The sequence below is a fragment of the Stigmatopora argus genome, chromosome 2, assembly GCF_051989625.1.
Source record: "Stigmatopora argus isolate UIUO_Sarg chromosome 2, RoL_Sarg_1.0, whole genome shotgun sequence".
Taxonomy (NCBI): Eukaryota; Metazoa; Chordata; class Actinopteri; order Syngnathiformes; family Syngnathidae; genus Stigmatopora; species Stigmatopora argus.
In genome coordinates, this window is record NC_135388.1 from 8,930,262 (window position 1) to 8,951,132 (window position 20,871).

General features: G+C 42.4%; 3 protein-coding genes across 4 annotated transcripts; 2 read left to right on the top strand and 1 right to left on the bottom strand.

Annotated features, from left to right (window-relative positions):
- Positions 1-1,191: 1,191 nt before the first annotated feature.
- dna2 (DNA replication helicase/nuclease 2) lies at positions 1,192-12,965 on the top strand. The gene is made up of 25 exons (XM_077624627.1): positions 1,192-1,455; positions 1,655-1,708; positions 1,992-2,634; positions 2,709-2,811; positions 3,307-3,456; positions 3,525-3,708; positions 5,041-5,189; positions 5,288-5,410; positions 6,419-6,662; positions 7,159-7,273; positions 7,380-7,536; positions 8,302-8,481; positions 8,948-9,184; positions 9,248-9,361; positions 9,443-9,552; positions 9,698-9,807; positions 9,944-10,072; positions 10,136-10,228; positions 10,297-10,490; positions 10,611-10,700; positions 10,781-10,994; positions 11,084-11,173; positions 12,332-12,517; positions 12,584-12,730; positions 12,856-12,965. Exons 1-25 carry the CDS (start codon positions 1,426-1,428, stop codon positions 12,907-12,909), a joined length of 3,900 nt encoding a protein of 1,299 aa, XP_077480753.1. The 5' UTR covers positions 1,192-1,425; the 3' UTR covers positions 12,910-12,965.
- A 320-nt stretch (positions 12,966-13,285) lies between these two features.
- Positions 13,286-16,509, bottom strand: pbld (phenazine biosynthesis like protein domain containing). Its single transcript, XM_077624613.1, has 10 exons — positions 15,667-16,509; positions 15,278-15,377; positions 15,086-15,184; positions 14,862-14,971; positions 14,535-14,564; positions 14,373-14,461; positions 14,136-14,227; positions 13,751-13,834; positions 13,601-13,663; positions 13,286-13,491 (listed from the first exon to the last, which is right to left on the bottom strand). Exons 1-10 carry the CDS (start codon positions 15,748-15,750, stop codon positions 13,379-13,381), a joined length of 864 nt encoding a protein of 287 aa, XP_077480739.1. The 5' UTR covers positions 15,751-16,509; the 3' UTR covers positions 13,286-13,378.
- Positions 16,036-20,395, top strand: hnrnph3 (heterogeneous nuclear ribonucleoprotein H3 (2H9)). 2 transcript variants are annotated; one of them, XM_077624598.1, is made up of 11 exons: positions 16,036-16,205; positions 16,897-16,989; positions 17,076-17,231; positions 17,344-17,487; positions 18,181-18,319; positions 18,692-18,891; positions 18,966-19,064; positions 19,157-19,266; positions 19,343-19,478; positions 19,560-19,613; positions 19,690-20,395. In XM_077624598.1, the coding sequence occupies exons 1-11, from the start codon at positions 16,175-16,177 to the stop codon at positions 19,755-19,757; spliced, it is 1,230 nt and encodes a 409-aa protein (XP_077480724.1). In that variant the 5' UTR covers positions 16,036-16,174; the 3' UTR covers positions 19,758-20,395. The 2 variants fall into 2 exon arrangements, with proteins under 2 accessions (XP_077480724.1, XP_077480733.1); XM_077624607.1 differs by having other exon boundaries at positions 16,088-16,205; positions 16,902-16,989.
- The last annotated feature ends 476 nt before the right edge of the window (positions 20,396-20,871 follow it).

The window sequence follows — 20,871 nt, forward strand, 5'->3', positions numbered from 1 at the left end:
AAGAAACTTGCCGACCCTGCAGTCCCATCATTAGCGCGCAGTAGTAATCGTTGCCTTCTGTTATTTCAACAGGTGGCAATCTTGACAAGCGACACAAATAGCTCTCAGCATGTCACCATGTCTCTTTGTTGGGGAGTTGATTAACAGCATCTCTTCAGTCATTCAGCTGTTATTGCCAAATGAATTGCCCTAATTAGTCTGGATGAATCCAATTATCTTTCTCGCGTTCTTTCTTGTATTTGTGTTCATCTCTTTTGTGCCAATTCCTTCTCTGAATTCAGGGGTTGACTTTGGAGTTAATTCCAACAGCCACTGGAACAAGGTGGTGTTGTCTTTAGATAACTTTGATCAACACGCGTGGCCCGGCGGTTGAGTGATTAGCGCACCGACCTCTGACTTTCGTGGGTTCAATCCCAGGCGGGTTCGACCGTCTTGGGTGGAGTTTGCATGTTTTGTACAGTTACACTGGTTTTCCTCCCACATACTGAATATGAATGAATGATCAATACGACAAGGACCACCTCAAAGAGTACTACCTACCTTTCATCAGGACCACCAAAAATAACTTAGTGTAGTAGGCCAAAATGTTCAGAGAAAAAAAGGCACCCGCAGTTTATCCATTAAAGGCTTGCTCGTATTTCTCCAATCTAATTAAGAATAGATTTAAATTGGATGATCCTATTCATTTATTTTATGCACTGCTTATCCTCACAACGTTCGCGGGGGGTGTTGGAGTCTCTTCCCACCCAACTATGAGCCTGAGGTGGGGGACACCCAATTGGTGGCCACCCAATCGCAGTGGATTATACTAATAGAAGTTGATAAATGTGAAAAATTGTTCCCTCTTTGTCCTCATGATGGATTATTTAAATGGTTGAATCAGGAAAACGAGTACGGAAGATGTACAGTTAATATGTCCACAATTTGAAGAAGGTGGGCAAAAAAGTGGAGTGAAAATGACGAAAACGAAAATCATAGACAAAATCAAATCAGATTCAAAATATTAACCCGTACGAGCTATAACGAAAGTAAAAAAAAAAAAAATCTAATTATGGGGTGCAAAGAATTATTTACGTCATATAAAGTGAAATATTACACAATATGTAATGTATCGTGATGGATTAATAAAAGTAATAATATTTATATGCTTAATTTATTCCTTGTTCCGATTCCGTCACCGGAAGTCGAAAATTGCGTCACGTCCGTTGCGGGAATCTAGAGATGGCGCGCCAACACACAAACTGACAATTCCTAACCTAAAATCTTCGTTTTGTTAAATTGGATTGCGTCGGAAACGTCCAGAATTCTGCTCGGCCCACCGAAAACGGCCAATGTTAGCAATATTAGCAAAGAAATATTCACTTTACCACTTGTCGTATTATTTCACTCGAAGCCAACTTCTGTTTATTTACTTGTTTCATCAATATGAAACGAACCAAACTGAAGATTCCCAAGGTGAGTTTTCTTTAATACTTTACATTCATTTCGGACATGCCAAATCATTTTCATACTTTCGAATGTAAAGTCTACGTGTCACAAGTCACTCGCCTGTTCTTGTTAATAGAATATTATTCTATAAATTAATCTTTGACTTTCCCATGGTACAGTTATTTAAAAAAACATACACATTCCTATCTTCTAATTTCTCTCTCAGGTGACACCGGGAGGTCAAAGAGACATCTCCACCTTCTTTCGTACCGACACCAAGGTGATAATGTTGTATACATTACACAAATGACTGCTCACTGTGTTATTATTTTTATTATCATTGTTATTGCTAATTGTTATGGTCGATTCATGTTTGCTATAACAATGATGTGACAAATGTTTTGCCTGGAGCCCACAATAGCTTTAGAAAAAAAGAATACAACAACAAAAACCATTAGCAGCATTTTAACTTATTAGCTGCCATTGACTGCAATAGAGGTCAAATCCATGTTAAATGAGCTTTTCATATAAACGTCAAATAAAATCAATTTGCTTGCTTTTAGTGCTCACCACCAAAGTTGCCTCTAAGCAAACCTGTGCTACGTAAGACGGACCTGCATCTCCAAAATGGAGGTGTCTTGGTCACCGAACCGCATTCTCCCTTAAAGCGAAGCATTCTCGGGGATATCGAGAACCTTCCCGAATCGCCGGAGTGCATCATCGTTTGCGAGACCCCAAACAGTCAGATGTTACTGTTACCATCTAAAGGCCACAAAGAAAAGAGCCCTGAGGCTAGGAGAGACATACCTGCGGTCCAGAAAGCTGTCCACTTGTCCCCCGTCTGTCAAAGTCCTTCCTCCAAAGGGCCCAATGTCATGTCAGACCTTGAGAAGGAAAGCTGTGGCTCGCTGAAAAGGCTCTTGAATCCTCACCAAGAGCTCCACGGAGCAAAGAGACCAAGAACAGTTTTCGCATTAGACAGCAGTCCCGACGAAGGACCCTGCTTGGAAAGGGAGACTGCTTTTACCACGATAATTGAGCCAAAGAAGGCAGACAGGCAAAGGGCAGGAGTCCGTGTGCGACCGCCAGACGATGGATTTTCAGCAAATACGCATGAAGATGAAGTTGAGGCCGACTCAGGAGGGAAAGAAAATCCCAAAGCAATTGAGCGCAAATGGGCAACATCTGAGGAGAAGCCAGTTGCAGGTACGTGCTGCCATTGAAACAATTTGGAGCCAGAACCAAAGTTTAACGATGGTCTTTATTTTCCTCCAAATCAGATGACACCTCGTCGGCATTTCCCGTGGAAGACAGTTTGGATGAGAGTTGGTTCACGGAGCCAATGGAGTCCAACGAAGCTCGTGTCCTCAAGGAGAAACCTCGGTAATGCTGGGTTTACACTACATTCCTGACCGCTTTTTTTTGTTTTAGACCTACTCTGTTCAGATGCTTGGACACAGAGATTGGTCATCTGAGAATATTTTTCAGACTGCTATGTGAGAGTTTGTCACTGGTCGTTCATAATGTTTTATTTGGGATGTAAAGAGAGAAAGGAAGTAAAGACAAAACAAGAAAAATCTGGCGCTTTTGTAATATAAGTATATTTACCAGTGGACACTGTACACAAAAATGTCAGTTTGGTTAATTTTCGGGACAAAAAAGCAGGAAAATAAATTAAAAAAGCTTTTATTTTTAAAAATATAAACAATAGATACATCCTTTTTTGATTAATTTAAAAATATATTTTCTTGTTTGGGGACGCGTAAGCACCGAACATTCTGTGCAATTTAGTTTGGTGTAAATCTAGTATTTATTGCAAAAAACATTTTTGCGAACACTATTTAGAAGTTTTGTGCTGGTTTTGGTTTTTCCTTGCAGTAGGTTACCAGATGACATGATCCTCCGTGGTGGTCCAAACAACCGCTACTGGGTTTTAAATGTGGACGAGAGGCCTAATGAAAAAGTCCTGACCATCACGCACTTCAGATCTCTGCGACCCACCGAGACTTGTCGACTGAAGGACGAATGGTAGCCAAAGTCGACCAAAAATGAGCCCCTCATTTTTGGACGTGACAGTGAATGTTTTGACTCTTCAGGGAGACTACGCCCGTTCGCCGCGGCGACGTGATCCACCTGGAGGGCCACGACGACTCTGGATGCTGGACGGTGGACCGAGAACATGGGCTGCTGGTTTTACTACCAGATTTTCTGGTTTCAGGCACCAGCATCTCCAACTCCATCCGCTGTATGAGGAGAGCAGTGCTCGGTGATATCTTCAAGGTACAAAATATATTTATCTATTTACACTACAAAAATAATGTTTGCAGAACAAAGAGAATGTACCACAAATTTCAATATATATGATCAATTTTATTTTATTTTTTTACTGAAATTCAACAGTTTCCTACATTGATTTTGACCCCGAGCTGATGGAGAGGCTCTTTTTAAGAATCTAGAGTAGGGGTGGGCAAACTATTCCACAAAGGGCCGCAAAAGTGGGTGCAGGTTTTCATTCTAACCCAGGAAGAGGACACCTTTTCACCAATCTGGTGTCCTACAAGTGCAATCAGTGGATTGCAGTCCGTTCCTTCTTGTTTTCTGCAGAAATCTCATTGATTAAAGTGTCTTTGCTGGATCGGTTGTGACAAAAACCTGCAGCCACAGCGGCCATCGAGGACCGGTTTGCCCACCCCTGGTCTAGAGACATCTGCTGTTTAAGATTAGAAACCCAACAGAATGTAGGCTGAACTCAAGGTTCTTGTGCGGGACATTTTATTCCAAGCAAATCGGCCAAATGCTAAGCATAGTTTGGACAGCAACAGTTTAATTACAAAAATACATTCACTTAATATAGAAATTGAAGTATGGCTGTTAGAATAATGATTCAAACCTTTTAAATCATTATTAGTAATATTTAATTAAAAAAGGAAAAACATCTCTCAACATTTCTGGTTACACTTGCAAGGAAAATGCTATGCGACACCGTCTTAGTCCACAGTGCATTCTAAATTCTAGTAACTGAATCATTGTATTTAATCGCGACATTCGAAAAACATGTTCATGTAATCAGTACAATAACACCTTCTGGTTTGGAAAAACAACAGTCTCAAAATGAAATGGTGTGACATCTCCCCAAAACAATGGTACATAATATTTTCATTATAAGGAAAACAAAGCATTCAAGCAGGATTATAATGTCAACAAAGCAGTATTATAATGTCAACAAAGCCGTATTTTCAAATCTGCTGGTGAAGCCCCGACATAACAGTCTCATTTGGTCCTGCTGGGAAAAGTGTCCGTCTCTTTTCCCTTGCCCTTGAGAAGAGAACTGCGCAGGAAAGAGTCCATCCCTTGACTTGATTTATAGCTTTACTACTTATTGAAAAATGCTTACAACACATATAGAATATTACCTAATAATTCTAACAATGGCCCACGAATTTCATCCTGCAAAATAATCTAACTCATTTCATGAAGTGTTATTTGTTAGATTACACCCATTGAATTACATAAGAGAGAGTTGTCTACTTCAAATGCTTCATTACTAATAGGAAGTTTTATTTTTACAGTGTATTGGTTAACTAATGGATTCAAGTGTCCTCTGGGTTTTAGAGTTTTGAAGGGGGCTCCAAGCAGATGCTGAACGGCACCATCGTTCACCGAGTCTTCCAGAAAGCTGCCGAAGCTAAAGATTTCTCTTTGGGTACTTTATCCAACATGGCTGAGGAGGCGTTACACAGCCCTCAGTACCTTGGGGACATGTACGGTTTGGAGTTTTTTATTATTATTTTTTAATCTTACTGGGCAGCAAAAGCATGAAATGACGTGGAAGTTAAAATTCTTTTTTTTTCATGTGCAGGTACAGTTTGGGCGTCTCTCAAGATGAGATGAAGCAGGAGCTTCATAATTACCTGCCCTCATTAGCGCACTGGGCAAAGGAATACCTTGATTCACCAACGCCAAAAGCCGTCAGCCTTAAAATGTGAGACAACAGCACTCAAAAATAATGTCCCCTCCAAACAATGCAATAAATGATTTTGTTTTAGTTAGTTACAGTGTCAAAAGATTACTAAAACAATTGACACTTTTCACATACAGTAATACCTCGTTTATCGCGGTTAATAGGTTACAAGACCTGTCGTAATAGGTGAATAACAGCCATGTAGGGACTGTTTTATGCTGTCTAATATTATTTGGACTTTTGAAACCTCTCTGTACTATTACTCAACTCGCGAAGGTAGACACTGACCTCCAGTGGCCACAGAATTAGTGTCCAATTGTGACTACTTCCCCCCCACCATTTTTGTGTTATTGGTCGGTCCTACACTCTAAACCACATCTGTCAAAGTGGTGGCCCGGGGGCCAAATCTGGCCCGCCACATCATTTTGTGTGTCCCGAAAAAGTAAATGATGAGTGCCAACTATCTGTTTTAGGATCAAATTAAAACGAAGAATATAGATGTATATTAAATTTCCTGATTTCCCCCTTTTTAAATCAATAATTGTAACTTTTTAATCAATTTTTTTCCGTGTTTTTAGTTCAAAAATTATTTTGTAAAATCTAAAAATATATTTAAAAAAAAGCTAAAATAAACATTGTTTTAGATCTATAAAAAACTGAATATTCAGGGCTTTTAATCCAGTTATTTTAATCCATTTATTAAAAAAAATCTAAATATATCTAAAATGATCCGGCCCACGTGAAATCAAGTTGACGTTAAAGCGGCTCGCTAACCAACCCGTGTCTGACACCCTTGCTCTAAAGTTTAGAAAAAAAGCCTTTAGAGTTTAGAGTCTAAACTCTAAAGGCTTTTTTTTAATAGTGGTGACCCTACTTCGCGTTTTTTGATTATCGCGACCATGTCTGGTCCACATTAACCGCGATATTCGAGGGATTACTGTATTTATTTTTGACCAAGCAGCCATTGTTTTTAACAAAAAAGCACTACCATCTTTAGTTTGCCTCTAAAATTTCTCTCTTGATCTTCAGCTCTAGCCTTGGGGAGGCCGCGGTCGGCACGCAGGATGCCGCCACGGCTACAGTGACTGAGCTGGTTGACATCGAAGAAAATGTGTGGTCGCCGCGATTCGGTCTCAAAGGGAAGATCGACTTGACTGCGCAGGTTCGAATCAAAAGGAGAAGAAATTTCAGCCACGAATCCTCCGAAGAGATGACCGTCCCTTTGGAGTTGAAAACTGGACGAGAATCCAACTCCATAGAACATCGCAGTCAGGTTGGTAGAAAATACTGTCATACCTCTACTTACAAAATTACTTGGTTCCAGAACTTTTTTCATAACTTAACTTGAAAATTACGTAAGTAGAGGTGTACTTTATATATAAATTCTCTAATTCGACCCACGGTCCTAACACAACTGCCAACTAAACCCTTTAAAATTGGTCAAAGTGTCCCAATTTTGTGTGAAAGATGTGAGAAACACAGAAATTAGAGAATTTTTTGTAATGATTTATTAATGTCTTAAAATGATTATAAGAAGTGAGAATCAATGCATCCGTGACAATATTTTTAAAATAAAATAACGAATAAGGAAATGCATTTACTTCTGGGGGGATTTCGTAACTTAGGTCTTTTTTGTATCGCGAGTCACTCTTTTGCATGTAAAAATGGCGTACCCTGAACATTTCGTACCTAGAGGCATTCGTAAGTAGAGGTATGACTGTATGTAGAAACTCTCCAGGCGAAGAACTGGAATTGTGTTCATTCCGCAGGTGATTCTGTACACCCTGATGACGTTGGAGCGTTACAACCCTGCAGCTGGCTTCCTGCTTTACCTCAAGACTGGAAACTTGCATCCTGTCGTGGCTAGCCACATGGACCGCAGAGGTACGTAGCACTCCAACGAACAGCTAATGTTTAGAAACTCATTAAAATGACAGATGGGGCTGGAAAAAAAATACTGCATTTTTTTTTGTTTTTTCTTCTTCTTTAGAATTGCTGAAACTGAGGAACACGCTGGTTCATCACCTCCACAATTGCGTGCAGAAAGGCGCGGAGGGAAGTTTCCTGGCCAGGCTTCCCGACATGGTGACGGACAAGAAGACATGTCTCTATTGCCCTCAAAGGAGAAACTGTGCTCTGTATGAAAGGTACCGTATTTTTACAAGCACAAGACGCACCGTATTTAAAAGACGCAGTATCAGTTAACATGATACGGTAGCACAAGGGTGTCAAACTCGGGTTGGTTTGCGGGCCGCATTAACGTCAACGCCATTTCATGTGGGCCGGACCAATTTAGACCTAATATCTAGATTAAAAAAAAAAATGGATTAAAAGAACTGGATCAAAAGCCCTAAATAGTCATTTTTTATAGATCTAAAGCAATGTTTATTTGAGCTTTTTTTTTCTTGGTAATGGAAAATGTTTTTATTTCAAATGGAAGCAAAATATTTGTTTTAAGTGGAAAACGGAAATTTATTTTTAGATTTAACAAAATGCTTTTTGAACTAAAAACACAAAAGAAAAAAACGTATTAAAAAATTGCAATGATTGTTTTTAAAAAGGGGAAAATCAGGAAATGTAATGTACATCTATAATCATTTGAATCTTAAAACAGAAAGTCGGCACTCATGATTTACTTTCTCGGGCCGCACAAAATGATGCGGCGGGCCAGATTTGGCCCTCGGGCCGGCACTTTGACACCGTGCGCTAGCACGTATGCTAATGTATGTTTTTTAAAAGGCAGCTTGAACAATACTGGGTTGCGCTTCATTAAAATACTGAAGTACTCTTGTTAACAATGTCCTCACGTTACTTTTTTCCCAATTGTCACCAAATCCATCAAAGCTCGAACAGCAAAGCTAGCACTTAGCTAGCTCCACGGTCCACAATCCATTGCAATGTCTTTTCACCAGAGTGTTGGAAGGCACGTCGGCGGACATCGGCGAAGACTTCCTGCGGCAGGAGACGGGTCACCTGACCGCCACGCACCTGGAGTATTTCGCCCACTGGCTGCTGCTCTGCAGTCTGGAGGCCGCGAGTATGGAGGCCAGGAACGGTCGGAAGCGCCTGTGGCTCCAGACGCCTGAGGAAAGGTAACAAGGCTTGTGTCGTCATGACTTCTTTGCACCAATGAGCAGATTTCTAAAGCCAGGCCAATCAAAAAAAAATAGTGACAACCCGGCCAGTCAGAATGCTGATGTTTGTGGTCGGCAAGATGAATAACCTCCGCTTTGCCCACTTCTAGGTGGCAATGCTCAGCGGTTCTTGTCATTAGGCCAATTTTCCAAGGTTTGTCGGAAAGACAAGTGAGATTAAAAGAGGAGGAAAGAACATCAGTCCATTTTTTTTGATGGGAAAATGTTTTCGTGGGGGTGACGAGAAGAGAAATCGTCCAATCAGATCCCGTAGATGTTGTTTTCAAGGTTCATTTAATGAAAAATGTCTCGACTCAATCTCTGTTGGATCTCTGTATTATATTCACAGTGTGTAAGTGGAAGAATCAATTTGGCAGGTTGGTACGTTGACCATTTAAATCAACTTCTTCTGACTTTTCAATAGCGAGAAAAAAGGAACCTGCATTGGGAACCTGCACGTGATCGGTCCCGCTAGCGTCCGCTCGGACGGCGTCTTCCTTCATCGATTCCGCCGGGTTAACGAGATGCTCGAATCGAGCGGCTGCGGCCTGGCTAGCGGGGATCGTGTCGTCCTTAGCGACCAAGGCGGTCGCTTTCTTGCCCTGGCGACGGGCTACCTGTGTGACATCAGCGGGACATCCATCACGTGTACTTTGGACAGGTTGGACAAAGACAAATCTGTCTATTTGCACCCTACTTTGTGTCAAATAACAGTGTGTGGCAGGGATGTGTCAAAGCGGAGCGAGGAAGTGTTTCGACTGGATGCGGACGAAGGGGTGATGGGCCTCAGCACTCACTTCACTAATCTCTCCAGACTGATGGAAAACAGCCAAATCGGGTAGGATTTCGCACCCTCTCCTTCGCAAATCTTGCCCTTTTCTTTCCTCAAAGTCTCTCCCGATGTTGACAATGTGTGCAGTCATCGTCTGAGGGAGTTGATCGTGGATCATCGCCCGCCCATCTTCATTTCCCTCCTCAGTTCAGTTATCGGCAGAGAGGCCATAGAGACGGTGGGAAACATCCTCAAAGGTTCGGATTTCTCTTTCTCCTGGTTCGGTCTTCCTATTTCACTTCAATATGAGTTTGCGCTGGGAATTACGTACACCTAATCGTTGTTCAATGAGATAGATCAAGGGGTGCGTGTTTTAATGTGTGACGGTGGGCGTGTTTACAGGTCTTAACAGGCCTCAGAGGCAGGCCATGAAGAAGGTGTTGTTGTCTAAAGACTACACGTTGATCGTTGGCATGCCCGGCACAGGCAAAACCACCACCATCTGCAACTTGGTAACCGCATCTTATGATTATACACTAAAGTTAGGGCTGTCAAAGTCAATCTTTGTGGCGAGACGCATCGTCGTTAGGGTATTTCTGCCAAATGGGGATGCCATAATGAATCAAAAATGAATGGATTATCACCCAGGTTCGCATCTTACACGCATGCGGTTTCAGCGTGCTGCTAACGAGCTACACGCACTCGGCCGTCGACAACATCCTTCTGAAGCTGAAGCGCTTTAAACTGGGCTTTCTGCGTCTCGGTCAAGGACAGAAGGTTGGCAAGTCTTTTGCCTTTGAATTTTCAATCCGGAAACCGACGTTATTTTGCCCTCCGCAGGTCCATCCGGACATCCTGCCGTACACGGAGGAAAGCATCAGGAAGAATGGAATTAACAGCGTGTCGGAACTAGAGACGCTTTACGGCAAAGAGGTGAACGGTTTGAATTTCTGTCACTCGTATTGCTTTTTCCAAATATGTGATTAATATTGCGCTTTTAGCTGGTGGTGGGAACCACTTGCATGGGGATCAAGCATCCCATTTTCACAAGAAGACGCTTCGATTTTTGCATCGTGGATGAAGCGTCGCAGATCAGCCAGCCTATTTGTCTGGGTCCGCTCTTCTACGCCGACAAGTTTGTCCTCGTTGGGGACCACCAACAGCTGCCCCCAATAGTGAATAACCACGAAGCAAGGTAGCGTTTTTTTTTAATAATTTGAACAAACCAAAAACCTTTTTTAAGCATTACTGAGCAGGAAAACACACACAGATTTGTGACTTTTACTTGTTTATATGAATGTTGATTTTTCCACAGGTCATTAGGGATGGACGAGAGTCTGTTTAAGCGACTGGAGTGTCATAGCGAAGCTGTAGTTCACCTCAACGTCCAGTACCGAATGAACAGGTTCAGTTGGCGCCTCCGGTGTCTTTTGCGCACAAAATACAAATGAAATACAAACTAGTCGTCCGACATCCCGTTTCCAGGCAGATCATGTCCCTGAGCAACTGCCTAATGTACAAGGGCCGCTTGGAGTGCGGCTCGGAGAGGACGGCGTCGGCTCTCCTCTCTCTGCCCTCGTTGACCGCGGTCAAGTCTGAGCTGGGTCTCGTCCCCGACTCGCCACCGCCACACGATCTAGAGTGGATTCAGCCCGTGTTGCTGACGAGCAAACCCGTTTGCTTCCTGGACTGCTCAATGGTACGCAAGACTTACTATTTGTTTGCCATTGACTGTTCAGTTTAATAATTTTTTTTTTTGCGTTACGACCGCATTTCTCACAAATTTAGGTTCCCGCCTTGGAGTCAGTCGTACAAGGAGGAATCAGCAATCCCACCGAGGCGGCCATCATCCACCTCCTTCTGTCCCTGTTGGTGAAGGTATGCGTAATGGGGAAAATTGGATTTTCGCTCATTCAGGATGATTTGGCTCGGTTCACGTCGGCGCGTTGGCACGGGGTCAGACCACTGAATTTCTCCTTTTATTTTCTTAATCCCTTCATCGCAACTACGTTTAGCGGTATTGCACTGTATGTCAGTGTTTTCCAACCTTTTTTTAGCTGTGGCATACTTTTTGCATTGAAAAAATCTCAAGGGACACCACCATCTGAAAGTCTTTTAATTTAAAACTATGTCGCCTATATAATGGTAGTAAATCTCATCCAAGTTTTATCAGCAGGAATCACATAAACCTCCAAAATGATTCCAAAATGTAATTTTTCACACTGACCTAATGTCACCAAAAGTTGATGTCTGCGGACCTTGAACAACTTCCAGTCTGAGTGATGCAAAAATAAGTAATGTAATGTTTTTAATCACTCCATTTTATGATTTTTCTACAAATATTACTTAAATCTCCTAATATTATGCGAAAAAAATTTGTGCTCAGAGACTTTACGTCGCCAAAAGTCGACGCCCTCGAAACCAAAATAACTTCTATTTCATGTTAGAGAAAAATAAGCAACAGAATGACTGTTTCACAATTTGAATCTTGTAATAGTATAATGTATAATTTAACGTTCATCGTGTTTTGATTTTAACCTTGGGGTAAATAATAATAATATAATAATAATAAATAATAAAATAATAATAATAAATAATTAAATAATAATAATAAATAATTAAATAATAATAATAAATCATAAAAATAAATAAATAAGAAAAATAAATAATAATAAACCTTCAATCTTAATCTCATTATATTCATTAATTTTTTCTTACATTGTATGACTTCTTGCAATTTCCCGCGGCACACCTGACCCTTCCTCACGACACTGGTTGGGAAACACTGAGGTAGGTGGCTGGCTGGCTGCTTTTCTCAACAAAATGTGCAAAAGAAACAATTAACCAATGGACATGGTGGCCAGCGTGTTAGTTGGGTTTTTTTTCTGTCAAGAAATTCAAGTGAGTTTATCGGGGGGGAAATGGTTATGTGGAAAGACAAACACTGTGAATCTAAGCCTCCTTTTTCTATTTGACTATTTTTACTGCCCAAATTCAATAGTTATGGATCTGCCTGGTTTAATTTCCGTCCCTCAGGCCGGCTGTAAGGCCAGCGACATCGGCGTCATCGCCCCGTACAGACAGCAACTGAAGAGCATCTCGGCTCTGCTGCACTCGTCTGCTTTCAGCGGCGTGGAGGTCAACACGGTGGACAAATACCAAGGACGGGACAAAAGTGTCATCGTGCTCTCTTTTGTCAGGAGTAGCACCCAAGAAGAAAAAGTAGGCATTTACGCTTCCGGATGCTGTCGGTCGGTATTGCGAGCTGAAAACTTTCTTGCCTCTCAGTTAGGAGAGCTGTTGAAGGACTGGCGTCGCCTGAATGTGGCCGTCACCAGGGCCAAACACAAACTCCTCATGGTGGGCTCCGCCTGCAGTCTCAGACGTTACACACCCGTGGCCAAACTACTGGGTCATCTGGAGCAAGAGAACATGATATCCTTTCTCGTGTTGCTAGTCTGGCCAACTAACAAAAGAAATGAGGCTCTTTTTGAGTGTTTCCGTCTTGCAACGGGCCCTTTATTTTCTTTAAAATCGTCATCTCCTTAACCAAATTTCACATCGTCCAGCTCCCTCCGGCAGCACACAAGGCCTTACCCATGATTCTCCTGTGATCAGTTTTTTAAAATTTTACTTTTCTTTTTTTAAGTGACCAATAAAGCTAATAATTTAAAACACCTCAGACTGGTGTTTTCTGTGGACAGTGCAATGCGACAGATATAAGACAACCACTTTTTTTTTATTTTACAAAACTGTCAAAAATTAGACACCTGGGGCTTAACCGTTCAATGTTGATCCAGATTAATGTGTTGTTACAACCATAGTTATAACATGCGGTGTAGTGACTATGATGCATTTTTTTGTATCATCTGATGTCAATGATTTATGGTTGAGGCTCACTTTAAACGAAAATTCTACATGTCTTGTGAGGAAATTTGGCAAAAAAAGGATAATTATCAGGCAAATTTTTAAGGATATTCACACAAAATATAGTGGAAACAGAATGCTGTATTAGCAGATATCACAAATCTGCCACAATTCCATTCCATAAAAAGGCTGTCGATCCAGATTGCTGTATATTGTCTACAATGTCATTGTTCCCTGCAGAACGGTGACACTTTTTCCCGCAATGTTGATTCTTCCATCTTCTCTCACTTCAAGCTCCAGCTCTCCTCCTCTCCTGGAACACTGGAATGCTACATGAAGTATCAGGATGGGGAGGGAAGAAAATGATCAACACAGTGAGGTGATTATGGCTTAGATATGTGGGGGGAAAAAATGACCAGAGAAAATGACTTTTCTAACCTTTCATTTTCTTTTTCCCTAGTTCTTCAGACCAGTAGCTGCCCAGAACGGTGTGTGCAGATCCTGCAAGTTCAAAAACAGGTGTCATTTCATTTTTACAAATCGGATGTCATGGCAACCACAGAGCGCAGTCGTATTAAGAATCCTAACCAGTGACGGGATCTTCTGGAATTCCGTTCCAAGGGGCAAAATATCTGGAATAAAAGTCATATCCCGACTGGTGGTCTGGAGATCCTAAAGTCAAGCATATGTGCATGAATATGGGCAAAAAAGATGATTAAGTTATGCTTTTAAAGAAAAAAAATCCTTAAGAAATGACAGTTCAAATTAGTTTCATTGATGTAACATGCCAAAATTGCAGCAACACATTATCTCATTCTATATTTTAGTGTGAAATGAGATTGTAACAATGAATTCAGCTATTGAACTGAGCAATCACTTGCTTCTAGCCCCCCAAGGTCAAAATGGATTGGACGCCTATTGCCGTCATTGGCAGTGAAAAAGTCATGTATAAAAAAAATAATAATATTAATACCTTTCACGGTGATTATTAGGCCTTTGACTTGTCCGCTCTTTTCACTGTTTAGTAACGCTTCGGGGTTGACTTGCAGACTGGTGAGCACTGACCTGGAGAAAATAGGCTATTTAGCTGCTTTACCCTAACATATGAAATGTATTTGTTAGTATAAAACTCATTAGGAAGTTATGTTTAGCCACTTAAAAAAAATATATGGATTCTACAGAATGGGTTTGCATTGTGTGTGGATGGAACCTATAACAGCTGTCAGATAGTCGGAGAAGTAGTTTTTTAGTGGTGGAGCTGTAATACACATCCTGCACCGAATGCTTTCCGACCGCAGCCTGAAAGAGAATTCACGTGAATACTTGGAATGAAAAAGACTGGCCTTCACCACGAGATGTTTGTTTCACCCACCTTGATCAAGGTTTTGAAATCATCTGGACTCTATAAAGTCCAGAAAAGAAATACGTTAGCAACTGCTTTAAGAAATCAATCAATCCTCAATTTGAAATAATTCTTAGCATATTATCAGTATGGACAATTTTGGTTAAAGGTAAATCTTGTGCATGCCACCCGAAAGAAGCCTGTCAAATAAATTATAAAAACTGGTTTTAAGTATTAAGAATCGTATTTTACGGACTATAAGTTGCATTTTTTGTATATGGTTTGGCCAAAGTTGCGACTTATACTCGCATTACTGTATCATTTCACTTGTTATTTTTCTTTGTTCCCCAGTGTTACCTGCTTGGTGGGTGGGTTGAGAGGAAAATCCATGACCAGAAACTCCCCTCGCGGGACAACAGTCAGGTCGCCACTCCGAGTCTCAAACACCACAGCAGAATTCACATTTTCTAAGATATTGAAGAAACAAAAACTAACATAAAACATTGAAACATTTATTCTTGAAAAAAAAAGTAAAAAATGCCAAAAAATCAGGGGAGGGGGGGTGTTATGATTTTATTTACTCTGGTGTTTGAAGAGCACAGCAGCAGAGGCCAGAGTTGCGTGACCACACAGATTGACCTCCGTGGTCGGCGTGAACCAACGCAAGTGGAACCGTGAATCTGAGCAAAAATTAAAAATGAGAAAAAAATATTGATAGCGCCTCTGGGGTTAAAGAAATCCCCTATTTTTTGGGTCATAACTCAAGATCTGACCCTTAGTGAAATCCTCCCAAGGATTGATCGTAGTGATGAAAACAGTTTCTGACAAATTCATCTCTGCGGCGATATTCTGATAGACTTCATCACTCAGCTCCTGACATTAAAAAAAGTATTTCATATATTACATTAAGTCATTGGGTGCCGTTGACAGACGTCCAATCCCTTTTAACTGCGAGGGCATCTTGTTCCAGCCCCCCCAGTAAAACATGATTGCTAAAGGTCATTCCAGGTCAAATGGATTTGATGTCTGTAAAAAAATGGATGTATGCAATAACAGTTCATGTTTTCTAGCATCTGTTGAATTTGGAATCAGTTTGGCTTGATCTTTCTAACACACTTAAAAAATAGATGCACTATTATTATTTTATACGAATGTTACCTACCTGTTTTAATAGACAAACAGCTGCTGGATTCCCGTTAAATGGTAAATTAGTGAAGGCATCGACCACAAACATGGGAATCTCCATTGTAAATGGAGGTATTTAAAAAAAAAAAAGTATTTTCTGGACTTTGACCCGGGCTGTCAGAATTGTTACATGTACAAAGAACATCCTGGCTACTTAAAAATGTTTTAGGGTTTCCTTCCATGAATATGAAATGAACAGCACCGATTTGCATTAAATTAATGGACTGCATATCTGACATGTATTAAAAACCAAGCTGTTTGAAAATTCGTTGAATCTTACGCAGTTTAAAATGGCCGAGAAGTGACGACACTCGTCTCTGTTGGCTCACGGCGTGCATCGGAAATCTAGTCTAAATATAATACTATCTCAGTGAAATGTTACTGGCGTGGTCGTTTCAGTCACGCGAGAGCGTTAGTCTCGCGTGTTTAGAGTGATCAGTGTAGTCTAGGAAATATCAAGTTAGACTGAGGCTCGCTAGCACCCGATGCGAGGAACCGGGGCCTTAGCAAACATTGGTGAGACAATTTCTTCCTAAGCGGGCGCTTGTCGACATTCCTCTACAGGGACACATTACGATGCGCAATAATGATGCATTTGCGACATTAAAAGGCATAAACGAGCGGCGTTCATTTGACCGCTGCGTAAGCCGAAGCTAATGGCTAACGCTATCAAGCTAACGCACTAGCATCGCATCTAATTGCGTGCCGGCTGACTCCGAACGTATTCGTGGGTCGTCAAAGACAAATAATCAACTATTCGCATGACGTATCGCTTGGTATTTAAGGAAGGCTGTCTGTACAACGTCAGAGAAAAATCGACGCCGTCAATTTGAGTTTAGTTTGCTTGGAATTGTTAAGGTTTCCATAGGAACTTGTTGCTGGGAAGTCGGAATTCACACAAAAAGCCAGTCAACATTTAGTAAGGTCGATTTTTGCTTGCTTGGTTTCTTTAGATTTATTGAAGCACATGGATTGCATGAGCGTGAACAAAAATGCTAATTAAACTCAAAGCATGCCGTTGTCGGTGCCAGACGTTCGATCCAATTTTGCTGGGCGGGGCTAGAGAACGAATGGGAGGGGCGAATGAACGTATGTCAAACTGGATCGTCTTCTCGTTTAAATGAATTAGACGTCTGTAGTTGTCAAAGGCGGCTTGACTTAAACTGAATTGCTTTTTTAACAATGATTTTTCGCCTTTCACTTCTAGTGAAGATGTCTTCCAGCGAAGAAGGGTACGTAGTCCGGATCAGAGGCCTTCCTTGGACTTGCACCCAGACGGAAGTGGCCACTTTCTTCTCAGGTGAGAACCAGTGTACCAGTCAGTCTATATGCACTGAGAAATGTACTATTCAGGTTGTGTAACCATGTAGTTTGTGTTGTGTTCAGACTGTGATATCGTGGGCAAAGTGAACGGCGTGTGTTTCACCTACTCGAGAGAAGGCCGGCCCAGCGGCGAGGCCTTTATCGAACTCAAAACGTCGGAGGATTTCAAGAAGGCCCTCGGCAAAGATCGCAAATACATGGGACACCGCTACATCGAGGGTAAGAAATAGCCGGGCGTTCCCATCTCCACCGACCATTTGGGCTCGGGCCGGCCAGCCATTGCCATCGACGGCGGCGAAAGCGTTTCCCGTCTGTCGCGTGTCGTCGTTAGTGTTCAAGTCCAACCGTAGCGAGATGGACTGGGTGCTGAAACGGAGCGGGCCGGCGGACTACGACAGCTCCAACGGCTGCATGCTGAGACTGCGAGGCTTGCCCTTCGGTTGCAGTAAAGAGGAAATTGTTCAATTCTTCTCAGGTATGTCGGCATAACACATGTGCCTTTACAACTCTTCGTACGCGTACGTATATTGACAAAACTGAAGCCAAAAGTCATTCTAGTCGAGCAAACCTATTTAGCGCGCAAGCGTCGCTAAGTTAGAAGTTTTTATTGGCAGTATTTTTTATTTTGCATACAAGTGTCAATGTCTGTTCTTGTTTGTTGACCTTGTTATAACATGATGCTATGTTGTTGAACAAAAACAGAATGTTTATGTACGACAATAGACAGTTTGCTCAGGTCTGGGGAATGGACTGACACACACACAGACGCACACTGGTCTGGGGTCAGCTCTTATCCGGGTAACCATCCAAGGTGTTCTAGTTCGGTAAACCTCAAGGGGCTTGGGATTGAACCCTGATGGACCCCAGAAATATTCCATTCAGTTAGAATTACAAAGCCTTTATATTGTGGACATTTGAGGAAAAATCGTGGATTGGTCCTGGTCGCAAAAGTTGCCGTTTGCTGATCCCAGGCCAGTGGCGGTGCCATCCTCCCCTCTCTAAAAAATAAATAAATTCACCCAACATGCTCATTTCAGATGCTCGATTTGAATACAAGTCATGTTGACTATGTGCGCAGCGCCAATCGGGGCGCTCCGGGCGAAAGCTCCGTCCGGCGGCTGTTGTCTCCCTACCTGCCCACTTACGTATTTGTTTGCTTGGGTTGAAGGGTTGAGAATCGTGCCCAATGGGATTACTCTGCCAGTGGACTACCAGGGGAGGAGCACAGGGGAAGCCTTCGTGCAGTTTGCCTCGAAGGAGATAGCAGAAAAGGCTCGGGGGAAACACAAGGAAAGAATAGGGCACAGGTGGGACGGACCAGAAGGGGACGGGATGGGGCTCAACTGGGTTGGGCTGGGCTGGGATTCTTTTATTCAGTTCTTTAAGCAATAAGGGGTGGGTCTGCTACAATAATTATGTGTAACTGGGGCTTTGATACAATGAAAATGTCTAGCAGTTGTTAGCAATGTGTGTTCAGCTCATAGAATTTTCCTGTTAGTTTTGCTTTATAGGCTTGTAAAACCACTTGGACCAGTCCCAGGTGACTTTAAAGATATCTTTTTTCTCCATGATTAGGCCATCTGTCTTTTCTGTGTGTATCTCTGTGTGCACACGAGGCGGCCGAGGCTAGCCGCCGCCTCTGCCACGTCCCCCCCCTCGCTGACCGCTCTCTTCGCCAGGTACATAGAGATCTTCAAGAGCAGCCGCGTGGAGATCCGATCCTACTACGACGAGCCCCGGCGGGCGATCGGGGGCCAGAGGCCGGGCCCCTACGACCGGCCCGTCATGGAGGGGCCCCGGGGAGGTTACTTTTCCTCGGGTACCAGTCGCTGCGCTTCGCTGGTGGACTCCATGAGGAGCGTGGGGGGCTACGGGAGGGGTGAGTCAGCGAGCGGTCACTCATAACGTCACGCTTGCTTTTCGCCCTAACGAGCCCGACCGTGCCCTACCAAGGTTACGCGCACGGTTACGAGGGCTACGACGGCTTAAACGACTACGATTTCGGGAACTGCCTGTTTGACGAGCGCATACGAGAAGAACGAGGGTCCAGAGGTAGGCCACTGCGCCCCCTCCCCCGGGGGTCAACGAACCGACGTTCATTGGCCCAAAACGGGATCGGTAAACGTTTTTGTCTTTGTCCCCAGGCCACAGCTATGGTCGTCACGGTGACGGAGGTTCAAGTTACAACGGCGGTGGCCATTTTGTCCACATGAGGGGCTTGCCGTTCCGCACCAGCGAGATGGACATCGCCAAGGTCAGAAGGCGGCCTGCAAAATGGCCAGACTTTTTTTTTTTTTTCCTTTTTGTGACAGCGACTTCCCCCATTGCAGTTTTTCTCCCCTTTGAGTCCGATGAGAGTCCACATCGACGTCGCTCACAACGGTAAGCTGACGGGCGAAGCCGACGTGGAGTTCCGCTCCCACGAGGACGCCGTGGCCGCCATGTCCAAAGACAAGAACCACATGCGTACGTTTGCTCTTTTACGACGGCAAAGTTGCGTTGATGAAGAAAACTTGTTATTCATTCAGGGTTTTTTTCCGCTTTTAGAACACCGCTACATCGAGCTCTTTCTCAACTCGACGGCCAGCGGAGCCGAAATGAGTACGCCGTCGTCAACGAACATGTTGCTTCTTTGAAAGGAAAAAAAAAAGGTAATGCCATTCTCTGCATTTTCTAGGTCGAGGAGGTTATTACGGAAACTCGGGACGAGGCTCTCGGAGCAGCGGCCATCGAGGCATGTACTGATCATGTCGCTACTTGCTTTTCTCGTACTTTTTCGAACCGATCCGGCGTCTCTTTTACCTTTCTTGCTAATTTAGAACAGTACAATACAGTAAATGATATTTAGTTCTCCAGTTTAAACTCAAAAGGGAGAAACTAGGTTTGTTTTTACTAGTCTTAACTTCATGAGAAGCTTTTTTTAGTTCTGTTTCTACAGGAAATGATTTGCTCCAAACCAAAAAGATTTCATTTGCGTGCACAATGAAAAGCTATTATGCTAACATGTTTAAAAAAAATTTCAAACTTGCTAACTTATGAAACAAAGTGGAGGCTACTCCACAAATAATTTATTTCAAGTTCAAATGTGAGCCTGCCTTTCTATCTTCCCCCAGTTCATGACACAAACAAAACCCCCATTTCATTCTATTAATTTCAGTTAAAGTCCAAAGGGGTTTTACATAATGTAATGTATTAAGACGGGGACTATTCTATTGCGGCTGTGGTGTAAAATTGGCAGCTGTTGTACATTTCGCCTAATAGTTTTTTTTAAATTAAATGACGTTTATCTAATGTGCTGTGTTGTGAATGATTGTACGTGTGACAAACATTTCATGGCAGAATCAGATTGATAACTTTATTTCATTAAAACTGTTCCAGTCGAACGAGTGTACCGTTGGCAATCAATGCTGTCATAAAGTTCATTTTGATATAAACACAATAACCAAAACTGTACACATTCTGTTAAGGAAAATTGTATAAAACCAGGCCTTACAGATCAAGTGTTGTGCTGAAACACTGGAATAAATTAGAAAAAAAAGGACAACACAAGTTGCCATCAAGTGCAAAACCCAGAATGTGCAGATGAGCCTGTCAAGCTTGACAATTAATTCAAAATAAGACTTCAGGTAAATGCTCTGTTTGGCTTAGAATCAGTCAAGCTTTAAAAAAAAAAACAGCTTTGTTGTAATGATTTAATTTAAGTGTCTGAAAAACTGAAGCAGCAGCCATATTTGTGTCATACCTTCACAGATGAGCCGTAAACTAAATCTGTCCACGCTTTATTTTGGCACAGTTTGCAATAATAGCTTGACTGAAATCAACATTGAACATGAGCAGCAGCCTTGTTTGGGCTAGCGAC